The following is a 17,723-nucleotide window of genomic DNA, read 5'->3' as shown; positions in this document are numbered from 1 at the left end:
TATTTATTTGAGAGAGAGAGAGAGCGTGCACATGTGCGCCCAAGGGGAGGGACAGAAGAAGAGAGAATTTCCAGCAGACTTCCCACTGAGTGCGGAGCCTGGCACAGGGTTTGAACTCATGACCCTGAAATCACGACCTGAGCCGAAATCAAACACCTAACCGACTGCGCCACACAGGTGCCCCTGTTTGTTGGTTTCTAAGGCACAGGAAATGAGCTCTCTCTCTGCCCAGGGTTCCTGACCTCTCATAGTTCACGCTCCTGACCCCCTCTCCACCTCCCCTTCTTGAATAATGTTTTCCCCCTAAGGGAAATCCTTATGTCAGCTTCCAAGAATACCATTTCCCCACTGAAAGTGTTGTGGGGGGCAGAGCCAAGGAGATTATGCTGGGAGCCACAGAGATGTCACCATGCACACCTTTTCCCTGGGGGACTTGTCAGCTGGGCAGTCCTGCCCTGTGCTGCAGATCCCTCCCCTGTGAAATGGTGACAATAGCAGCAGCCACCTCAAAGGGCTGGCGGCAAGGACCAACTGCACAAACACGTGACCAGCTCCCCAAATGTTGTCTGGGGTGGGTAGCTATCATTACTGCTTAGAACACCAATCTTATAGAATAGCTCTCTCGTAAGCTTTGGCTATATCCCTGTACTTGACCTTGCATGGTGAATCTGTGCAGGGGAGGGGATGGACATAGCACAGGGCTGAGAATAGAATGGGCCGTGGACACCCCGCTGCTCTGTGTCCAGGATTCCCTCCAATCTGAATTTTATGCTCCCTCTGCCTTTAGGGGGTTCCTTCTCAGGAAGCAAATGGACACTAGCTGGACCTACCAATCCAGACCATGGGATGAATCAGACCCAACCAACTCCCTGAAGGGGTTACAACTTGACGGAAGCCAAGATCTTGCTACATATGTTTTTAAAATTTCACTTATAACTAATGAACTTCTCTTCTCTTTACACACCCACAGTTGTGCACACACACGTTCACAACTGGAGTCTGAACTTTTAACTCTTCCCATTCTTTTGAGAGCCACAGCTGCTGTCGACCTTTGGATGTTTGCTAGAACAATTAAATGGGATTAAAAATGAGCAATATGTTCAAACAGGAGCCTCGTCCTTGGAGACATCTGAAGCAGGATCTAGAAGCCATGAAGAACCATGGGCTCCATAGCTAGGGAGGTTGACCCACAATGGCGGCCTCGATTTCTGAGTTCCCCAATGCCCCAATGCCCAAGTCCCAGGAGAAAGAGCCTGACTGACTAGCTCTGGTTGGAGACCTCCTTTGGTGCAGAAATTTATACCTAGGGTGGGAAGCGGGTCAGGTCTTAGGAGGATTATCACCAGGATCCACCCCAGTCTTCCCCAATGGATGGTAGTGGGATTCAGTTCAGGAGGAAACAGTTACATGGGTCTTATTTATCAATACACACCATTAGAGAAGGGATCAACAGGTAAGCAGATGCCCCAGAACCTCTAGAACAAGTTCTCCAAAGTGAAGCTGAATTAAAGGTTTTAGGAAAAGCTTAGTTATAGTACCTTCGAGATGCCAGGGTGCTGGCTAACTTCCAGAACTATAAGTAAAGCTGTGGTTCACAGCATGGGATCCCCAAGACCCCTGTAGGGGAATGAGATGTTCTTCCTTCTTCAACTACACATTTGTGTAAAGCTGGATTCTCTTTCATACTTAAAGCAAACATACTATAACAAAACATGACCCATCTCAACAGACTGGAAGGCAGAAGAAGATATGTCAGCTGTCCTCTATAAAGCCAGACATTAGAAAGATTTGTAAAAATGTAAAATAATGCCCTGTCATTTCGTGTTTTCTGTTTTGGAAACAGAGTTCCCATAATAAAATGTTACCATGTTAATATGTAATGGGTTTACTATTGCTTTTTTTTTTTTTTTTAAGATTTTAGTTATTTATTTGAGAGAAAGAGACAGAGATAGTGACAGAGAACACAAGCAGAGAGGAGGAGAAGCAGACTCCCCACTGAGAAGGGAGCCCAACATGGGGCTTGATTCCAGGACCCTAAGATCATGACCTGAGCCAAAAGCAGATGCCCAACGGAGCCCTCCCAGGTGCCCCCTGTTGCTACTTAAAAAAAAAAAAAAGATTTTATGTATTTATTTGAGAGAGAAAGAGCATGAGAGAGTGAGACAGAGCGAGCTCTTAAGAGCAGGGTGGAGGCGTAGAGGAGGAAGCAGACTCTGTACTGAGCAGGGAGCCCAAAACAGGACTCGATCCAGAACCCTGAGACCATGACCTGAGCCAAAGGCAGACGCTCAACCAAGACTGAGCCACCAGGGGGCCCAAGAGATGTCATCTTAACAGCCACCGATCTTTGAAGATGAAGACACTGGAGGCTGACTGCCTGGGTGGAACCTGAGCTCTGCCACTTGCTGTGTGAACTCTGTGCCTCAGTCTCATCTGTAAAATGGGGGTAAATAATCTCTCCTTCATGGGGCCATTGTGAGAATCAGCCTGACACAGGCTCAAGCACTCGCTAGATGTAAACTATATTACGGTTAGAACAAGCATCTGTTCGGATTTAGGCGGTCATGGGGTGCTGGTAGGAGAATAATAAACCTTCTCGACCCCCGTGAGCTAATTGAGACACTGTCCACAGCAGTATAAGCAAGCCCTTCAGTTTCTGGCCGGGGGACCAGGCAGTGTGCTCTTACGTGTGAACGACTCCAGTGTGAAGTTCAAGGAAGGGTTTTGGTCTCTGTCCTCATCAAGAACAATCCAGAATGAGCTAATGATTTTTCTTGGAGAATTCAAGGGGAGGGGGAGGAGAAGGAACCTGTGGGGATCTGAGAGGGCGGGGGAAAAGAGGAGTCAGAGCCCGCAGCTGTCACAGAGACCCCAGCACTCAGAATAAGGCTCCTTACCAGCCTTTAAAGCAAGAACACAGGTCTGCACCCTACGGAGGCCAGCCCCATCATTTAACCGGGCTTATTATGCATGGACCACGAGAGGCACTTTGGCTTCCCACCTTCTTCTCCTGGCTGATCCCCTGCCTCAGTTTTGACATTAAAGTCCCAAGTCCAGGAAAGCATTCAGTCCCAGGCAAAGCCAGATGGTGATCACTCACATACCATGTCCACTCCTCAAACCTTAGTGAGAAAATTTACTCATGTATATACTTGGCCTATAAAATTCCCATGCCTCCTTTCCTGTAACAACTGCATGATCTCATTTGCCGAAAGAAGAAAAGGAACTACCTGCTGAGATGCTTTTTCAGACTCTGCCAGGGAAGAGCAAACTCCCCTCCCCAATTTCACTCCTGCTGGGCGTAGCTGGAAAGTTATTGACCAACATCCTCTTCCTCCTCATCCCTCCTCACCTTATTTAGCAGGAAGATATTTGTTAAAGATCTTGTAGGACTGGTGGGGGGCGGGGAAAGAGGGATAGAATTATACGAGCCACTATGGCTGGTCATAGGAGTCCCTAAACCAGTAAGGGGACACCCCATCCGTATACAAGCCCCAGTTCTTTCAAGCTTATCTGCCTGAGGTGCTTGGAGCAGTGATTCCTGGCTCAGCAGGAAGCAGGTCTGGATGACTCCAGTTTTCCAAAGCTCAAGATTTTTTTGCAATCTTGGTTTTAAAAATTAGCCTGAGTTCTGAGGTTCTGACCTCAGTGACATCTCTCCTGCCCCAGAGCCAGTGTCCGTGGATGGGCCTTCCCAGGTGTTTCTAGACATTTCCCTAGTTTGAATGACCACAATTCAAACCATTTGCTCATCTCTTCCCCAAGCTCCAATTGTGGGTCATACAAACAGCAGATTCTGGGAGCCTTCTGCGCTCACTCTCTCCTGTCCTTAGCCTTTTCCCTCTCAGAGGAGGGAGAGAGAGAATTCATTTTTATGAAGCAACATTTCTTAGCAGCAGCAGGTTTTAATTTGTCAGTGGTCTAAAGTGCTATCATGTGCTTACTTAGGGCTTTCAGTAATGGTGGCTACATTGATACAGCTAGCTCTGGGTTAAGAGGAAGGAGCTGGGCTAGCATGGGACCATATCCACTGGAGCAACAGCTGACCTATGGGTTCAGCTTGGAGTGGTCCCCCTTGGATAGGTCCAGGGTGGTGGGTTGGGACAGTTGTTGTATCGCTGTGTTCTTCACTTATAAGTAACTGAAATGAACAGAATAACATAAGAGAAACAGGAATTTATTGGAAAAATATGAAGAGCTCACAGACTCAAAGCAAAGCTGAAGAACTAATTTGAAAACAACAGAAAAGGGCAGGTAACTAAGGTATTATCTCTTCAGGGTCTACTGTCAGCCACAGCCATCACTAGTCTCCCTGTGAAAGATCAGAGTCCCAGAAGAGAGCTGGATCGGCCATCTCTGGTTGCGTACCTCCCCCTTGACTGGGCAACTTTACTGCCAGTACCTGAAGGCAGAGGGCAGGGTAGGAGGGGAGGTAGCCCTGGAAAATGGGCAGGCCAAACACTGGATGTCCATCATAGGAAGACTTCTTGGACAGCAAACCTCAGAGGGTGGTCCTGAAACCCACTTGGATTTGAGAGGCAGAGGCCAGTGGTGGGCTTAGCGATTCAGGACAAAGTTGATAGTGTGACAGATAGTACACTCTCAAAGAGTTTCATTCTAAAATTGGCAATATCCTCATTGAGGACACCTAAATATCCCCCGAAAAGTCTAGAAAGAGAATTGAAAAAGTCATCTATAATTCCACTACTCAGAGATAACCGCAGTTCATTTCCAAGGGAGTCTCTCACCTTCTATGAATTCTTGTTAACACAGTTGAGATGGTAGAGGATTCAATGGTAGAGGAGTATGTTTGAAATATAGCCCCATTGAGTGGATTTGACCTGTAGCTGTCCAGCTGGTGGAAGAGGTAGAAAGATCTTCTTTGGCTGATAATTTCACCAACACTGAGGACCAAGCATCCATTTTTCCCAGCCTGGGAAATTGCCAAGGCCTGCCTTCCATTCCAGTGAAGGTTCTGTCTGGGCACGAGCCACGGGGGATGGGAGCCTCCACAGACATGATCCTATGTAAGGAAGGGCCCCCATCTCCATGTTAGAGCCCATGGAAGCTTCTTGTGTGTACGCTTCAGGGAGCTGTGACTGTAGATCTTTCCTGTGGGTTTCTATCAAATCTGGTGAATTTCTACAATCTCCTTCTGACATGGATAGGTCACATTTCCATCTGATCTTTAAAGGAGATCTTATCTTTGTTGAGTCACTTGAAATGATGTCAAGAATATGCTTTATGGTGAAGAGTAAAATCACTAGGAGGATAAGAACATGGAAGAATCCTAGCTAAAATAAAGCTGTAACCATCTTAGTAATGTGCCATGTATATACAGATGTGTGTACTTAAATTCCAGAACCTGTGTGTTTAAGAATCTAAAACCAAAAGCTTGCTTGTTTTAACCTTTGCTGACATTTGCTAAGGGATAGAATTCATCATGATATAGGAATTCAGAAGTCTATCACTTGGAGCTACAGAAATCTGTATAATTCCTTCAGTGAATTCTCAGGAAAGAGTGGGCCATATTCCTATGAACAGAGTTCATGCTTCAGAGTCGGGTGGGATTGCTCTTGAGAGATGTAAGCATTTGTCTATAGAGGAAGATGATTTGCTTTTGCTTTATCATATCCCAGATGAGTCAGGGGGCAGCCTCCCGTTCTCATACCTCCAGGGAAACTTATTCTCTTTACTAAGACATGTCATTTGCACAGAAGGGGGCCCCCTAGGTCACGGTTGGGGAACACTGGGGAATGCTAGGCTTGGTCTAGACTTCTGTGTTGGCGGCTCTCACCTCTCTGATGACCCCTTCTACGAGTAATCAGGAGCTTCTTCAATTTCTCCATTGCTTGTTATTGTTCTTGGGATCGTACCTGAGCTCCCTTCTCCCTTCTCAATCTATTCCTTCTTCTGAAGGATCTTGTCTGCTCCAGGGTTCCGACTGTGTATGGACTGGTGGGTCCTGAATTTGTAACTCTGGCCCAGCTTTCTTGTGAGTTCTAGACCCACTTATTTGCAGGCTATTCAACATTTCCACCTTAAACTTGTTAGTAACACCTCATATTTAGCCTAGCCCCCAGACTTACTCTTCTTCCTCAGTCAGTGGCAACCATTCTGCCAAGCTAGGAACCTAGGAGTCATTAATGATTCCTCCCTCCCTTCATCCTCATTCTGTTCACTAAGTTCAGTTTAATTCACTCATTTGTTCACTCGGTGAATAAGTTCTAAGCCCCTGTTACACTCCAGGCATTGCATTAGGTATCTAATGGTGAGCAAAAATAGACAAGGTCCCTCCTTCATAGAGCTTACAGCCTACTTGGGGAAATAGACAAATGATGTCATGAAAGGAATGTGTGCTTATAAATGCTTGGTCGGGGGTGGGGGGGGCAGGAAGCCTTCTCTGAGGAAGGGACATTTAAAAGGAGATCTAAAGAATCCCTCCAGAGTTAACTACTTCTAGATCAAGGGCATGGGATGGGGAGCTCAATTTCTAAACAGACGGAACAGTGTGCACACCAGTCCTGAAGGAGGTGAAATGAGTAAGACCTTGAGAAAGGTTGCTGTGGCTGAAACATAATGAATTACAGGAATAATAATGGGGGAGGAGATGGAGAGGGAGGCAGAGGCCCTATTGTTCAGCACTTTATAAGGACTGGGCCCTTTTTCTAAGAGGATGGAGAAGGGTGGGCGCGGTTGGGGGTGACGATTTATACATGAAAATCATGCTGGCTGCAATGTGGAAAGTAGATGGGATGAGTCTGAGTGGACATGAGGGGAAGGGGATCCCACTGGATTCCTTCTCACCATCCCTACAGCCATGATCCCTAGTCCAGACTTTGGTTGTCCTTTCTTTCCAGCGGAAGTTACTTCTGCTGTTGTCCCCTTACAATGCTGGGGACTGTACGTATCTATCAGACTTATCTTTCAAGTCCTCTCAACAGAAAAGAAAATTAGTGATTCTTCATTGTGCTCAAAATAAAATGCAAACCCCTTAGTTGGCCCATGAGTCCCTTCACACCTGGCTCTTATCTCTTCTGGTGCTATATTCAACTGCTTGCCCTCAAGTACCTTATGGCTTACTCCATAAAAAGGGGATTTGAGAGCCAGAGAACGGGCTGAAGGGACTGGCCCAGAGGAGTAGAAGTACCTGAGCCAAGGCTGAGGCTGACCGAGATCTAGCATACTGATCCTGCTGGGAGCACAGGAAACTGGCCCAGATGAGGATTTCAGGTAGCTGGCTTTAAGCAACTTTGGACAGTCGGCTGTCAGAGTATCAAGGAACAACATTTGAGGGGTACTTGGAGACAAGGCCCCTAGAGGCTTGGACAGAAGGCCGGAAGTGAAATTGCTGGGAGGCGGTGACTGATAGGATCCTGGGCACTGGGAGATGGGAGCTTGAGAGCAGGACCCTGGGCACCGGAGAACTGAAGCAAGGATGCCAGATATCAAAGAATGGGCAGAACGGGGCACCTGGGGGGCTCTGTCAGTTAAGCATCTGCCTTTGGCTCAAGTCATGGTCCCAGTGTCCTGGGATCGAGTCCCATGTCAGGCTCCTTACTCATCATGGAGTCTGCTTCTCCTTCTTCCCCTCCCACCCCCTGCTTGTGCTTTCTGTCTCTATCTCCCTCCTTCTCTCTCAAATAAATAAAATCTAAAAAAAAAAAAAAAGAAAGAAAGAAAAGAAAGGAAAGAATGGGCAAGACTCAGAGACTTGGGGCTAAGAAGGTCAAGGACGGAGGCTGACTTGAGAATGACTCGGTAAGAACACAGGAAAGTTCTGTGAAGAAAGAAGCCTTTCTACACATCGACTGGGAGACAGAATGACTCCTGGAGTATAGGCGCTAAGTGTCCAGTCAAGCTGGAGCTAGAAGGGCAGAGGGAAAGGAGCCAGGCGGCCCCTTCCTTCCCCCACCCCGTGATCTTTGCAGCCCTAGCCAGGTTGAGGCCATACACAAGCCGAGGACACTGAAGGTTATGGCCATGAATCCCAAAGAGCTGTGACTACTTGAGGGGACCCACCCAACTTCAGGGTGAATGAAATCTCAACACCAGTGTGGTTCTGAGGGCAGCTCTGTAACCCAAGGTGGGTCTCCGGAAACCAGGACTAGGTGCGGTTCACGTGGTAACCAGAAGACTATGTCATAATACACGGCGGGTGGTGAGGTCACAGAACCCCAGCTTTAAAGCAAGTGGGCCATGTGGGCCTCATTTATTTTTAAAAGAAACTTCTGAGAAGAGCTTAGAACAATTTTTTTCCCCTGAGTGCCATTTCCAAAGGTACTCACGAAACAATAAGGTGTGACTGTAATGGCTGCACTGAGTTGTCTCTTGGACAGCGTTAGAAGGGACATAAAGAAGGTGGACCGGGAGCTGAGGCAGCTGCGATGCATTGACGAGTGCACGCGGTGTCTGTGCGACTTGTACATGCACCCCTACTGTTGCTGCGACCTGCACCCCTACCCCTACTGCCTCTGCTACTCCAAGCGGGCGCGCTCCTGTGGCCTCTGTGATCTCTACCCGTGCTGCCTGTGTGATGTCAAGCTCTATTGTCTGCGACCGTCGCTCAGAAGTTTGGAGAGGAAAGCCATTAGAGCCATAGAGGACGAAAAGAGAGAGCTGGCCAAGTACGATTTTTAGCATTGCCCCATGAAGGCTTAGGAGTCGGGGCGGGGGGGGGGCGGGGGGGGGGGGGGCGGGCAGTGGGCACTCACAGAAAGAAGGGAAGGACTGGGGATAACGGGTCCGGTCTCAGCCGAGGTTTAAGAAAAGAAGAGTCCATGGGTCGCGGTGGGAACCGTGAGAGTCTCAAAGGACAGTGGAATGATGTAGATGGGCGAGATGGTTGTGGGCTTCTAGCTGGAGTGCCAACGTGATGAATGACAGGGCTCTAATGAGGGGAAGAGAGAGGGGGCATCGTTAAAAAGCTATTGGAAGGAGCAGACTAAACATTTTTTCTGGTCAGGAGTAAAGTGATTTGAGTATATTTGGGCTTACAGAAATGACTATGGGAGAAGCAATAACAATTGATCAGCTCCTTAATGTTTGCCAGAGGCTTCAAGAACAGGGGAGCAAATTGAGCAACAGAGGCGTTCCCTGGGTTTGGTGGGAAAAGCCGCCTCCCATTCCCCAACTCCGGGCCGCCTTCAAATTCATCTGGAGCAGGGCCCGCTCCATCGGCCTCCCCCTCCAGCGGCAGCAAAGGCTGTGCACAGAACTGCAGAACCGAGAGGTGTAGCTTTCAGAGCAGAGCTGAGAGAGCTTTAATCGAATTGGGTAATTTTCAAAGCCACTTTTTACAATTTTGTTTGATTACATTTCCTCTGATGGCCGGAGAAAGCCTTCTGTCTCTCACTTCGCACTGTATGCCAGCTGATCTGGTACAATTGATGAAAATGATCGTTGAAAGCACTGTCCTCTGGTTAAATTTATTTATGATAATAAATAAATAAGCCATACCCTGGGACACTAGGTGTAGAGCAGAATGATGAAGCATTTTTTACATTGATATATTGAATGAAAGAGGCAAGAAAATCTACTTAATATGCTACTGCTTTTAACAAGGTAGGCACAAACGGATGATAGATTTTTTGATTGAAATACACTTGACATATACGATTGTGTCAATTTAAGGTGTATCGTGTGTTTGATACATTTATATAGTATGATGATTGCCATTGTAGTGATAATTAGCACCTCTCTCATGTTCCATGAGGATCATTTCTTCTTAGTGGTTGGAATAATTGCACTGTAGTCCCTTACTAATTCTGACGAGCATAACACCATATTGTCTAGGTTCCCTATACTGTGCATTACATCTCGGGACTTATTTACTGCTCATTGCAAATTTCTATCCTTAAACTACATACTTCCTATCCCCATGGTAGATTAATAGATTAGATGGGTAGATAGGTAGGTAGGTAGATAGGTAGGTGGGTGGATGGATGGAAAAATACAGAGTTTGAGACAGAGACAGACACTTGAGAGCAGTGACTGGAATATTACACTAGAAAAGGCAACAGAGCAACTATTGTCCAGGTCATCAGTCACCAAAGGTCAGGAATGAACCTCTCCATAGTTTGGGTGGGCTTATTGCCTCTAAATTCATCTATGCTCAATCTGAAATAGTTTTTATTTTTATACCTCAGAGCATCAAGTTACGTAAGTTTTGCGTGCTGAGTCAGTGATTCCTTTTTTAATTGGTCTACAGGAAGGGTTACTTGAAAGCAGGCCTGTATCCACTGTCCCTGTGTCTCTGAATCCTTGAATCCCCTCCATCCAAGTCCTTCCAGGTTTTGTCTCCTGGCTGTCCCTCCTCTCCAGACTCTCCAAGATGAATGCCTCTCTGTTCTTCACCCTCTCGACACCCTCCGCCAGCTCAGTCCCTATTTCTCGGCATGCAGTGGACACAAACTCAAGCTTAATTCTCAGCAGTGTGGTTTATACAAGAGATAATGTTTTCTGTGGGTTGTGAGATTTTTCTCGATAATGGATTTTTGCTGATTTTTTTTTCTCTGCCTGAGGCAGTGTATGAAGTTGGTGATGTCTTTACATGAATTCCCCCTGTCTCTGAACTGATAACTCTGAGTCCATTCTGGAAATGACCTCGGGCTTACTCTCCTGTGTCTCCTTCCAGCCACTTTCTTCCCATTCAGACCACCTTGTGAAGCCGTCCTGTGCTCTCTTTCTGACAGCTTGACATTTCACTATCCAGGAGGGCTTAGTGTCACCTGTAAACTTAAATATTCCATTTTCCTGACCATGGATGAAAATGCTAAACCCTGGTCTAGTCCCAATCCCAGAAGACTCCCTACTGTTAACATTTTTTTTTCTTCCAACGAAATGCCTCTTTTTCCTTATCTCAACCCTAGCCCCCAAAGCATGACTAAATAGATCCAGAAATACCATGTTGATTCAAGTTTTTGGAAACACTCTTGGGTGTGAAACCTTGCCCAAGGCTTTGTGAGTTTAGAAATCATATTCATGAGACCTCCAACCCCTTTAAATGATGTTACCAGCTTGGTGAGGTAGGACAAGTCCTTTTGGATGCTAGTCCGTGTTATCCTGAGGTTCTTCGTCCAACAGGAAAGATTCCCTGGTCTGTAGCTGCCACACTCCCACTGGAACTGTTTTTCTGTGTGAGAGTCAAATGGTAGGAAGGCTTGGCTGACATTTCTGCCCTAAGTTGCGTGAACATTCCTATGTTTATGTTATTTGGCTGATGCACGTGTGTGTTTTTAGACAAGGTATAGGTCCAATCCATTGCCATTGTGTACCCAGCAGCTGCTTCAAAAGATACCTTGGCAGGGGTGCCTGGGTGGCTCAGTGGGTTAAAGCCTCTGCCTTCGGCTTGGGTCATGGTCCCAGGGTCCTGGGATCGAGTCCCGCATCGGGCTCTCTGCTCAGTGGGGAGCCTGCTTCCTCCTCTCTCTGCCTGCCTCTCTGCCTACTTGTGATCTCTGTCAAATAAATAAAATCTTTAAAAAAAAAAAAAGATACCTTGGCAGGAACTTCTTTAGGGACTCAAGTAAGTACTTCTGTTTTTTAGCTTGAGATTCTCTGTTCATCCCCAGACTACCCTTTGCGCCTCAAGCACTAGTGGTTCCCCCTGATTCCTCCTGCCTCTTCTGGATTTGGAGGGACTGAGGGATGGAGTCTGGTTTCCTTTGTAAGAAGCCAAAGCCACCAGCCTGTCTGAAGTTTGCACATTCACCACCAGGCTTGGAAGCCTTCCGGATCCTCCCTACAGAAAGGGCGTAAAGGAAAGCCAGCCCCTCCTCCACCCTGCGGGGAGGAGTTGATTGTCTAATGAACGGATGCCCCTTTCTGACCCTGAGCCCCGGCGCCCTAGTCCTTGCAGACCAATGCTTGATTACAGCTGTGCTGTCCGGGTGCATTGGGGTCAAGCTCACACCCTTTACTAATTAATACCTGGAAACTCTGACTGAGACTGCGCTTCCCTTCACTCCCCCAACCACCGTTTACGGTTGGTCTGAATCTCAGTACAATATTCCCTTGAAAATCCCGCACCGGAGGGACACCATCTTCTGCAAACTTCAAAAATCTGCCCTCTCCTTTGTTTCCTTGATTTCCTTCATGCTCTAGGATTAAGGTTTTCACTGACTCACTGGCACTGGGCTTGGTGTGGCTGATGACGGTCAGCCTTGAGGGGGTGGGAAGTGGGGGGACTCTAGGAGTCCCTGCCCAGGTCTAAGCCCTTGGGAAATCTCTCCACCCCTCCAAGCTCTGACCCACAGGGCAGGGCATAACACTCTCACCATCAGCATCCCTGTAGAGGAGGAAGCGAGTGGGGCCCCCTGTTCTTTTGCTAATCCTTTCCTAACCCCAGGTCTGGGAGCCCAGTCCCCCAGCAGCGCCAGGTCCACCCTGATAAAGAGACTTACCCTTTATTGAGTGAAAATTAGGCGTGACCTTCCATCTTCATTTGATCCTTGTAACATCTTGGCTGTCTAGAGATGCTGAAACAGATTCAGGAGCCATGTTCTTGACCTCGAGGAGCTGAGAGAGCCAGGGCTTGAAGCCAGGTTAGCCTGAGTCTGGAATCCATGGGCTTAACCACCTGGTCAGTGGTGCTCAAAGAGTGGGCTCCGGACCAGCATCACCTGGAACTTGTTAGAAATGCAAATTTTTGGCTCCTCCCCCGCCCACTGAATTGGAAACTCTGGGGGGTGGGACGCAGCCAGCTGTGTTCTAACGAGCACCACTGGGAGCTCCAATGCACCTGCGTTTGCTACTCTGCTCCCGGAATGACACCGCTCAGTATCAAACAGAAGTTGGTAGACAGGGCAAGAAAGGGGAGGAGGGAGAAAAAAAGAAGAGAAAATGAAAGATGAGTTGGAAAGGAAGAATGGAGTTCCATGGTTCTTTGGAAGGGGTCTACCATTAGGAGAAAAGGCAAAGTCCCCCCAGGACTGCTACAAGAAGACCAGCTTCCCTCTGCTCCTGGGTAGAGAGAGGCCTTTTTGACATCTTCATTATTTTATTTAGCACCAGGCTGGACTTCATCCATATCTTTGTGAAAAAGGCTGACTATTTAGCTTACTGTTGCCGGGGGCAGGGTGCTTCACTTCCAGGAAACATTCCGGAGAACTCGAGCTGCCGCAGGGAGGAGAGCTGGCAGCCCAGAGTGGCAGACCCAGACACCGTCAGCCACTCACTCTCCCTCAACGCCTCTGCCAGGCTTCTGCGACAAACCAAGGGGCTGACTGCCCTACATTTACGTGGTCCAGCTCCAACCTCATGATCACAATTACAGGAGGGGATCTCCCTTTGCCCAGAACACCGCAGAGCCAAGGGCATTCCCCTGTGGGGTGATAGGTGCATCGCCAGACAGGAGTCAAGTTGCAAGTTCAGAGTTAGAGCTGATGAGTAAGTACAGCTCCTGCAATTTCTCTGAAACTCACACATCCCTGCTGATAACCCCTGATCGAGAAGTGAAAGGAAGAAGACACCTAACTTGGCCAAGACTTTTTAAGCAATTTTCTGAAGGCTCGCATTGGTGAGACCTTCGTGTAGCTGCTGCAGGGGAAAAGGGGCCCGAGTGGCAGGGCCGGAGGGAGAGGGGGATCCTGAGCCAAAACAACCACAAGGACAACACACGCAATTGCACTCCGAGACTTAGATGGCCGACAGGAGGAGAAGGATCTGGAAGCTGGCTTTGGCTTGTAGAACTGGCTCCCAGATCCATCTTCTGCAAAGGGCAGGAGGCGTTTGATGGAATCAGTAAGGCAGTCGTGAGGGGTCCTAGTAATCCTGCTTGGGCTCTTTGGCCCTGTTTTGTGAGGCCCAGCCCCCTTCATGTCAAGGTTTGGTGCTTTCATCCCCAATGGGAAGGTCTGAGATGAACAGAACTCTCATTCTCAGCCCACAACCACACCATGGGAGCTTCTTGAGAGACCCAAGTGCACTCGTTCTGCTCTCTGTTCCGCTCTTGGCTTTGGCTGTTCAGTCTTCCAGGCCCTGGGCCATCCAGAGAGGACACGCGGCATCTTTGGAAGCTATTCTCTGTCTATCCACGGAAGATAGAGTATGTTTTCTCCTGTTTGTTTTGTTCCACAGAGATAAAGATTTTTTTTTTTTTTAAGTCTAGTTCTCTTCCTTTCTCCAGAGTATGGCCTGTGGGTATCCTGGCATACTCCGGGCACAAGAGACATCTGCACCCTGTACACCCACGTTCCTTGGAGCTGGAGGTGGAAACGAAGCTGAATGACCATCACAGTCCTCTGGGTGTCCAGCATGGTTGTTTCTGTTGGTCTTTTAGATTATTCCATTTAATCATTTTGTAATTAATTAGCCTCTTAAGAGTCTTGATTTGTAACCTTCGGTCTAAGGGCTCGCACTTGTTAAACCAATCATGTTAGAGACCATCAAGTGAAAAATACACATTCAAAGCAGTATGTATAGCATGATTTCAAAAGGACACACCTCAGAATCTACATATGTATGTAGAAATACACACATGAAGAAAATCTAACATCAAAATGTTACATGCTCTATAGGATTACGGGTTTTGTCTTTTTTTTTTTTTTCAAAATATTCCATCTTTTTGTTTATCTGTATATTTTCTAAGTTTTCTGCAATGAACTCATATCACTTACATAACAAAAAGAGGAGTATAAACAAAATTCAGCATAACAGGAAAGAATTAAAAAGGTATCTCAAACCAATCATCCAATCGCAAAGTTTAGATTTGTCAAACTGGAAGAGGTTCTAGAGATTGCACACTCCAAGGCCTTCCTTTTTTTTTTTTTTTAATTATGTCACCCTACAGTACATCATTAGTTTTTGATGTAGTGTTCCATGTTTTTGCGTGTAACACCCAGTGCTCCATGCAATACCTGCCCTCCTGAATACCCATCACTGCCCCAATGCATCCCCTCACCTGCCACCCCTCTAAAAACCTCAGTTTGTTTCTCGGAGTCCACAGTCTTTCATGGTTCATCTCCCCCTTTGATTCTCTCCCCCTCATTTTCCCCTTCCTTCTCCTAATGTCCTCTGTGCTATTCCTTATGTTCCACAAATAAGTGAAATCATATAATTGTCTTTCTCTGCTTATTTCTCTTAGCATAATTCCCTCCAGTTCCACTCACATTGATGCAAATACTGGGTATTCTAATGGCTGAATAAATATTCCATTGTGTATATGGACCACATCTTCTTTATCCATTCATCTCAGCTCCTTCCACAGTTTGGCTATTGTGGACATTGCTGCTATGAACATTGGGGTGCATATGACCCTTCTTTTCACTATGTCTGTATCTTTGGGGTAAATATCCAGTAGTGCAATTGCTGGGTCATAGAGTAGCTCTATTTTTAACTTTTTAAGAAACCTCCACTATGTTTTCCAAAGTAGCTGTACCGACTTGCATTCCTACCAACAGTAAGGCTAAGAGATGCAAGATGATTTGCCGGGATTGTCTCTTAGAACACAGATTTTTTTCCTGTTAAGGGATAATAACGCCATTTCAGAATATTAGGTTGTCTTTGGAAGGATCAGAAAATAGAAAAAAAAAAAAAAAGGACCCCAAGAAAGGCCAAACCATGTAGGGCTAACCCCAGGCTGTCTAACCTGTGTGCTAAGCACCACTATAAATACTTATCATTCATTCACTTAAACCTCACAACTCTAAAAGTAGGCTACTATTATTGTTCCAATTTTACAGATGAGGAGACTGAAGCACAAAGAAGCTAAGTAACTTATCCACCTAGGAAAGTCACCATTTGAACCTAAAATTTCTGGCTCCAGAACCTATGCTCTTAGACACGTGGCTTTCCTACTTCCTGATACACCACAAGGGCTCAATCAGTGTGAGCTGCTATGTTATTTATTTATTTATTTTTTACTATAAAGGATTCATTCAGGACCGCTAAGCAGCGCTATAGGAACCACAGGGACCTCTGTTTGCTGGGCCGCTTTCACCTTGTCATTTGTTGATGGAGACTTCAGGCCCGGTCTGTGGGATGGCCCAGTGGGGTCCCCAGTCTTGTGGGTAGCAGGGCTGGGTTCTGAGGCTGACAGCCATCTTTAACATGCAGATTTTACATGGTATATTAGTTGGATCCCCTTAAAAAAAGTCTCAAGAGTCTCCATTTAACAGTAGTAATAAAGATCACAGTAACAATTAAGCAAGATTTATAATGGATCAAGGACGGCATTAAGGAAAACTTACAATCTCATCTAATCTTCCAAAAGCCCTAAGATGTAGGTGCTGTTATTATTTCCATTTTACAGATGAGGAAACTGAGGCAAGTTTCCACAATTAATAAGAAAAGGACCTGGGACTCAAATGCAAGAGAACGATCTGGAAGGCCAAGCCGCCATCTGTTGTTCAGAGGTTTATGCGCGGGAGAGTGCGATTTACATGGGAGGGCTCTCATTTTTTACTTTACACAATTCTGTAACATTTGACTTTTCACAATGACTAGTGTTTAATTTTGCTATTTAAAAAACAAAAACAAAAACAGAGATCGGGCGCCTTGCTGGCTAAGCATGTGACTCTTGATCCTGGAGTCCTGAGTTCAAGGCCCAAGTGGGGCAGAGGGCTTACTTAAAAAATACTAGTAATAATAAGTAGAGATCAAAATACTGTCTCTCAAGCTGTGTCTGAGATCTGCTTCTGAGACCCTCTCCCTTTTTCCCAATTGCAGACTAAGAAGAACGACAAATAGAATCCTGGCCTCCTCTTGTTGTAGCAGTAACATTTTAGGATCAGTAAACGTGTGCGGCTTTGAGCCGGATCAAGTCAAAGTTCGGGTGAAGGACGGCAAGGTGTGCGTGTCGGCCGAGCGAGAGAACAGGTACGACTGCCTCGGCTCCAAGAAGTACAGCTACATGAACATCTGCAAGGAGTTCAGCCTGCCGCCGTGCGTGGACGAGAAGGACGTGACGTACTCCTACGGGCTGGGCAGCTGCGTCAAGATCGAGTCTCCATGCTACCCCTGCACGTCTCCCTGCAACCCCTGCAACCCCTGTAGCCCCTGCAGCCCCTGCAGCCCCTGCAACCCCTGCGACCCCTGCAGCCCGTGCTATCCCTGCGGGAGCCGATTTTCCTGTAGAAAGATGATTTTGTAACGCGTAGGAGCCCATAACTTAGCGCAAAGCCCGTACTCCAGCCAGGCAGCTCTTCCAGTGTTTCTCTTCCTCTTCCCACGGCCCGTGGTACTCAAGTCCCTAGGAAACTGAATACATAACTGCAACCCACCCGAGGCGTGTGAAAGTCTTGTGGCGCAGCCCGCTGCGGGAGTGCGGCGCGGTTAGTGGGCGTCGCCCGGAACAGGCCGTGGGAACCAAAGGCGAGCCCGGGAGGTCGGGCCCCTCTGTGTCCTCCCCGTACCAGCTACCGCTAACTTCCAGAAAAAGATACTGTCTGGGTGGGCATCCCCAGACGCTGTTTCTCCAAGACATCCGGTGAGATGGCCTAGCTCGGAAACCAAGCTGGTAAAGCCGAAGTGGAGGCCAGTGGGGTTGAAGGCAAGCACTTTGCAAAGCTACCGCAGTGGGGCGCACTGGGGCACGCGCTCTGCTTGGGAAATGCGCTGGGGGTGTTTTACTGGGTGAACGGATCAGAGCGCAAAAGCACGGGAGTGGGTGGGTGGGTAGGTGGGGGTGGAGGGGGGAGATGCAGGTTCACAGACTTATGGTGCAGTGTCCTTTCACAGCTTTCCGTTTCTCAACATTTCTGTGATTTGGAGGGAATGCCCAG

The 17,723-nt window shown here is 47.3% G+C and overlaps 1 protein-coding gene across 1 annotated transcript; it reads left to right on the top strand.

Annotated features, from left to right (window-relative positions):
* Positions 1-8,204: 8,204 nt before the first annotated feature.
* Positions 8,205-17,222, top strand: LOC111146615 (outer dense fiber of sperm tails 1). Its single transcript, XM_022502247.1, has 2 exons — positions 8,205-8,627; positions 16,669-17,222. The coding sequence occupies exons 1-2, from the start codon at positions 8,311-8,313 to the stop codon at positions 17,090-17,092; spliced, it is 741 nt and encodes a 246-aa protein (XP_022357955.1). The 5' UTR covers positions 8,205-8,310; the 3' UTR covers positions 17,093-17,222.
* Positions 17,223-17,723: the final 501 nt, after the last annotated feature.

Source organism: Enhydra lutris, unplaced genomic scaffold, assembly GCF_002288905.1.
Source record: "Enhydra lutris kenyoni isolate GAN:26980312 unplaced genomic scaffold, ASM228890v2 scaffoldscaffold14, whole genome shotgun sequence".
Taxonomy (NCBI): domain Eukaryota; kingdom Metazoa; phylum Chordata; class Mammalia; order Carnivora; family Mustelidae; genus Enhydra; species Enhydra lutris.
Note: the sequence above shows the minus strand (reverse complement) of the source record. Positions and strands in the feature narration are given on the sequence as shown.

Coding starts and splice junctions, on each gene's coding strand:
- LOC111146615 (XM_022502247.1), top strand. CDS start 8,311: ATGGCTGCACTGAGTTGTCTCTTGGACAGCGTTAGAAGGGACATAAAG. Junction 8,628..16,668: donor GAAAAGAGAGAGCTGGCCAA/GTACGATTTTTA, acceptor TCCCAATTGCAG/ACTAAGAAGAACGACAAATA.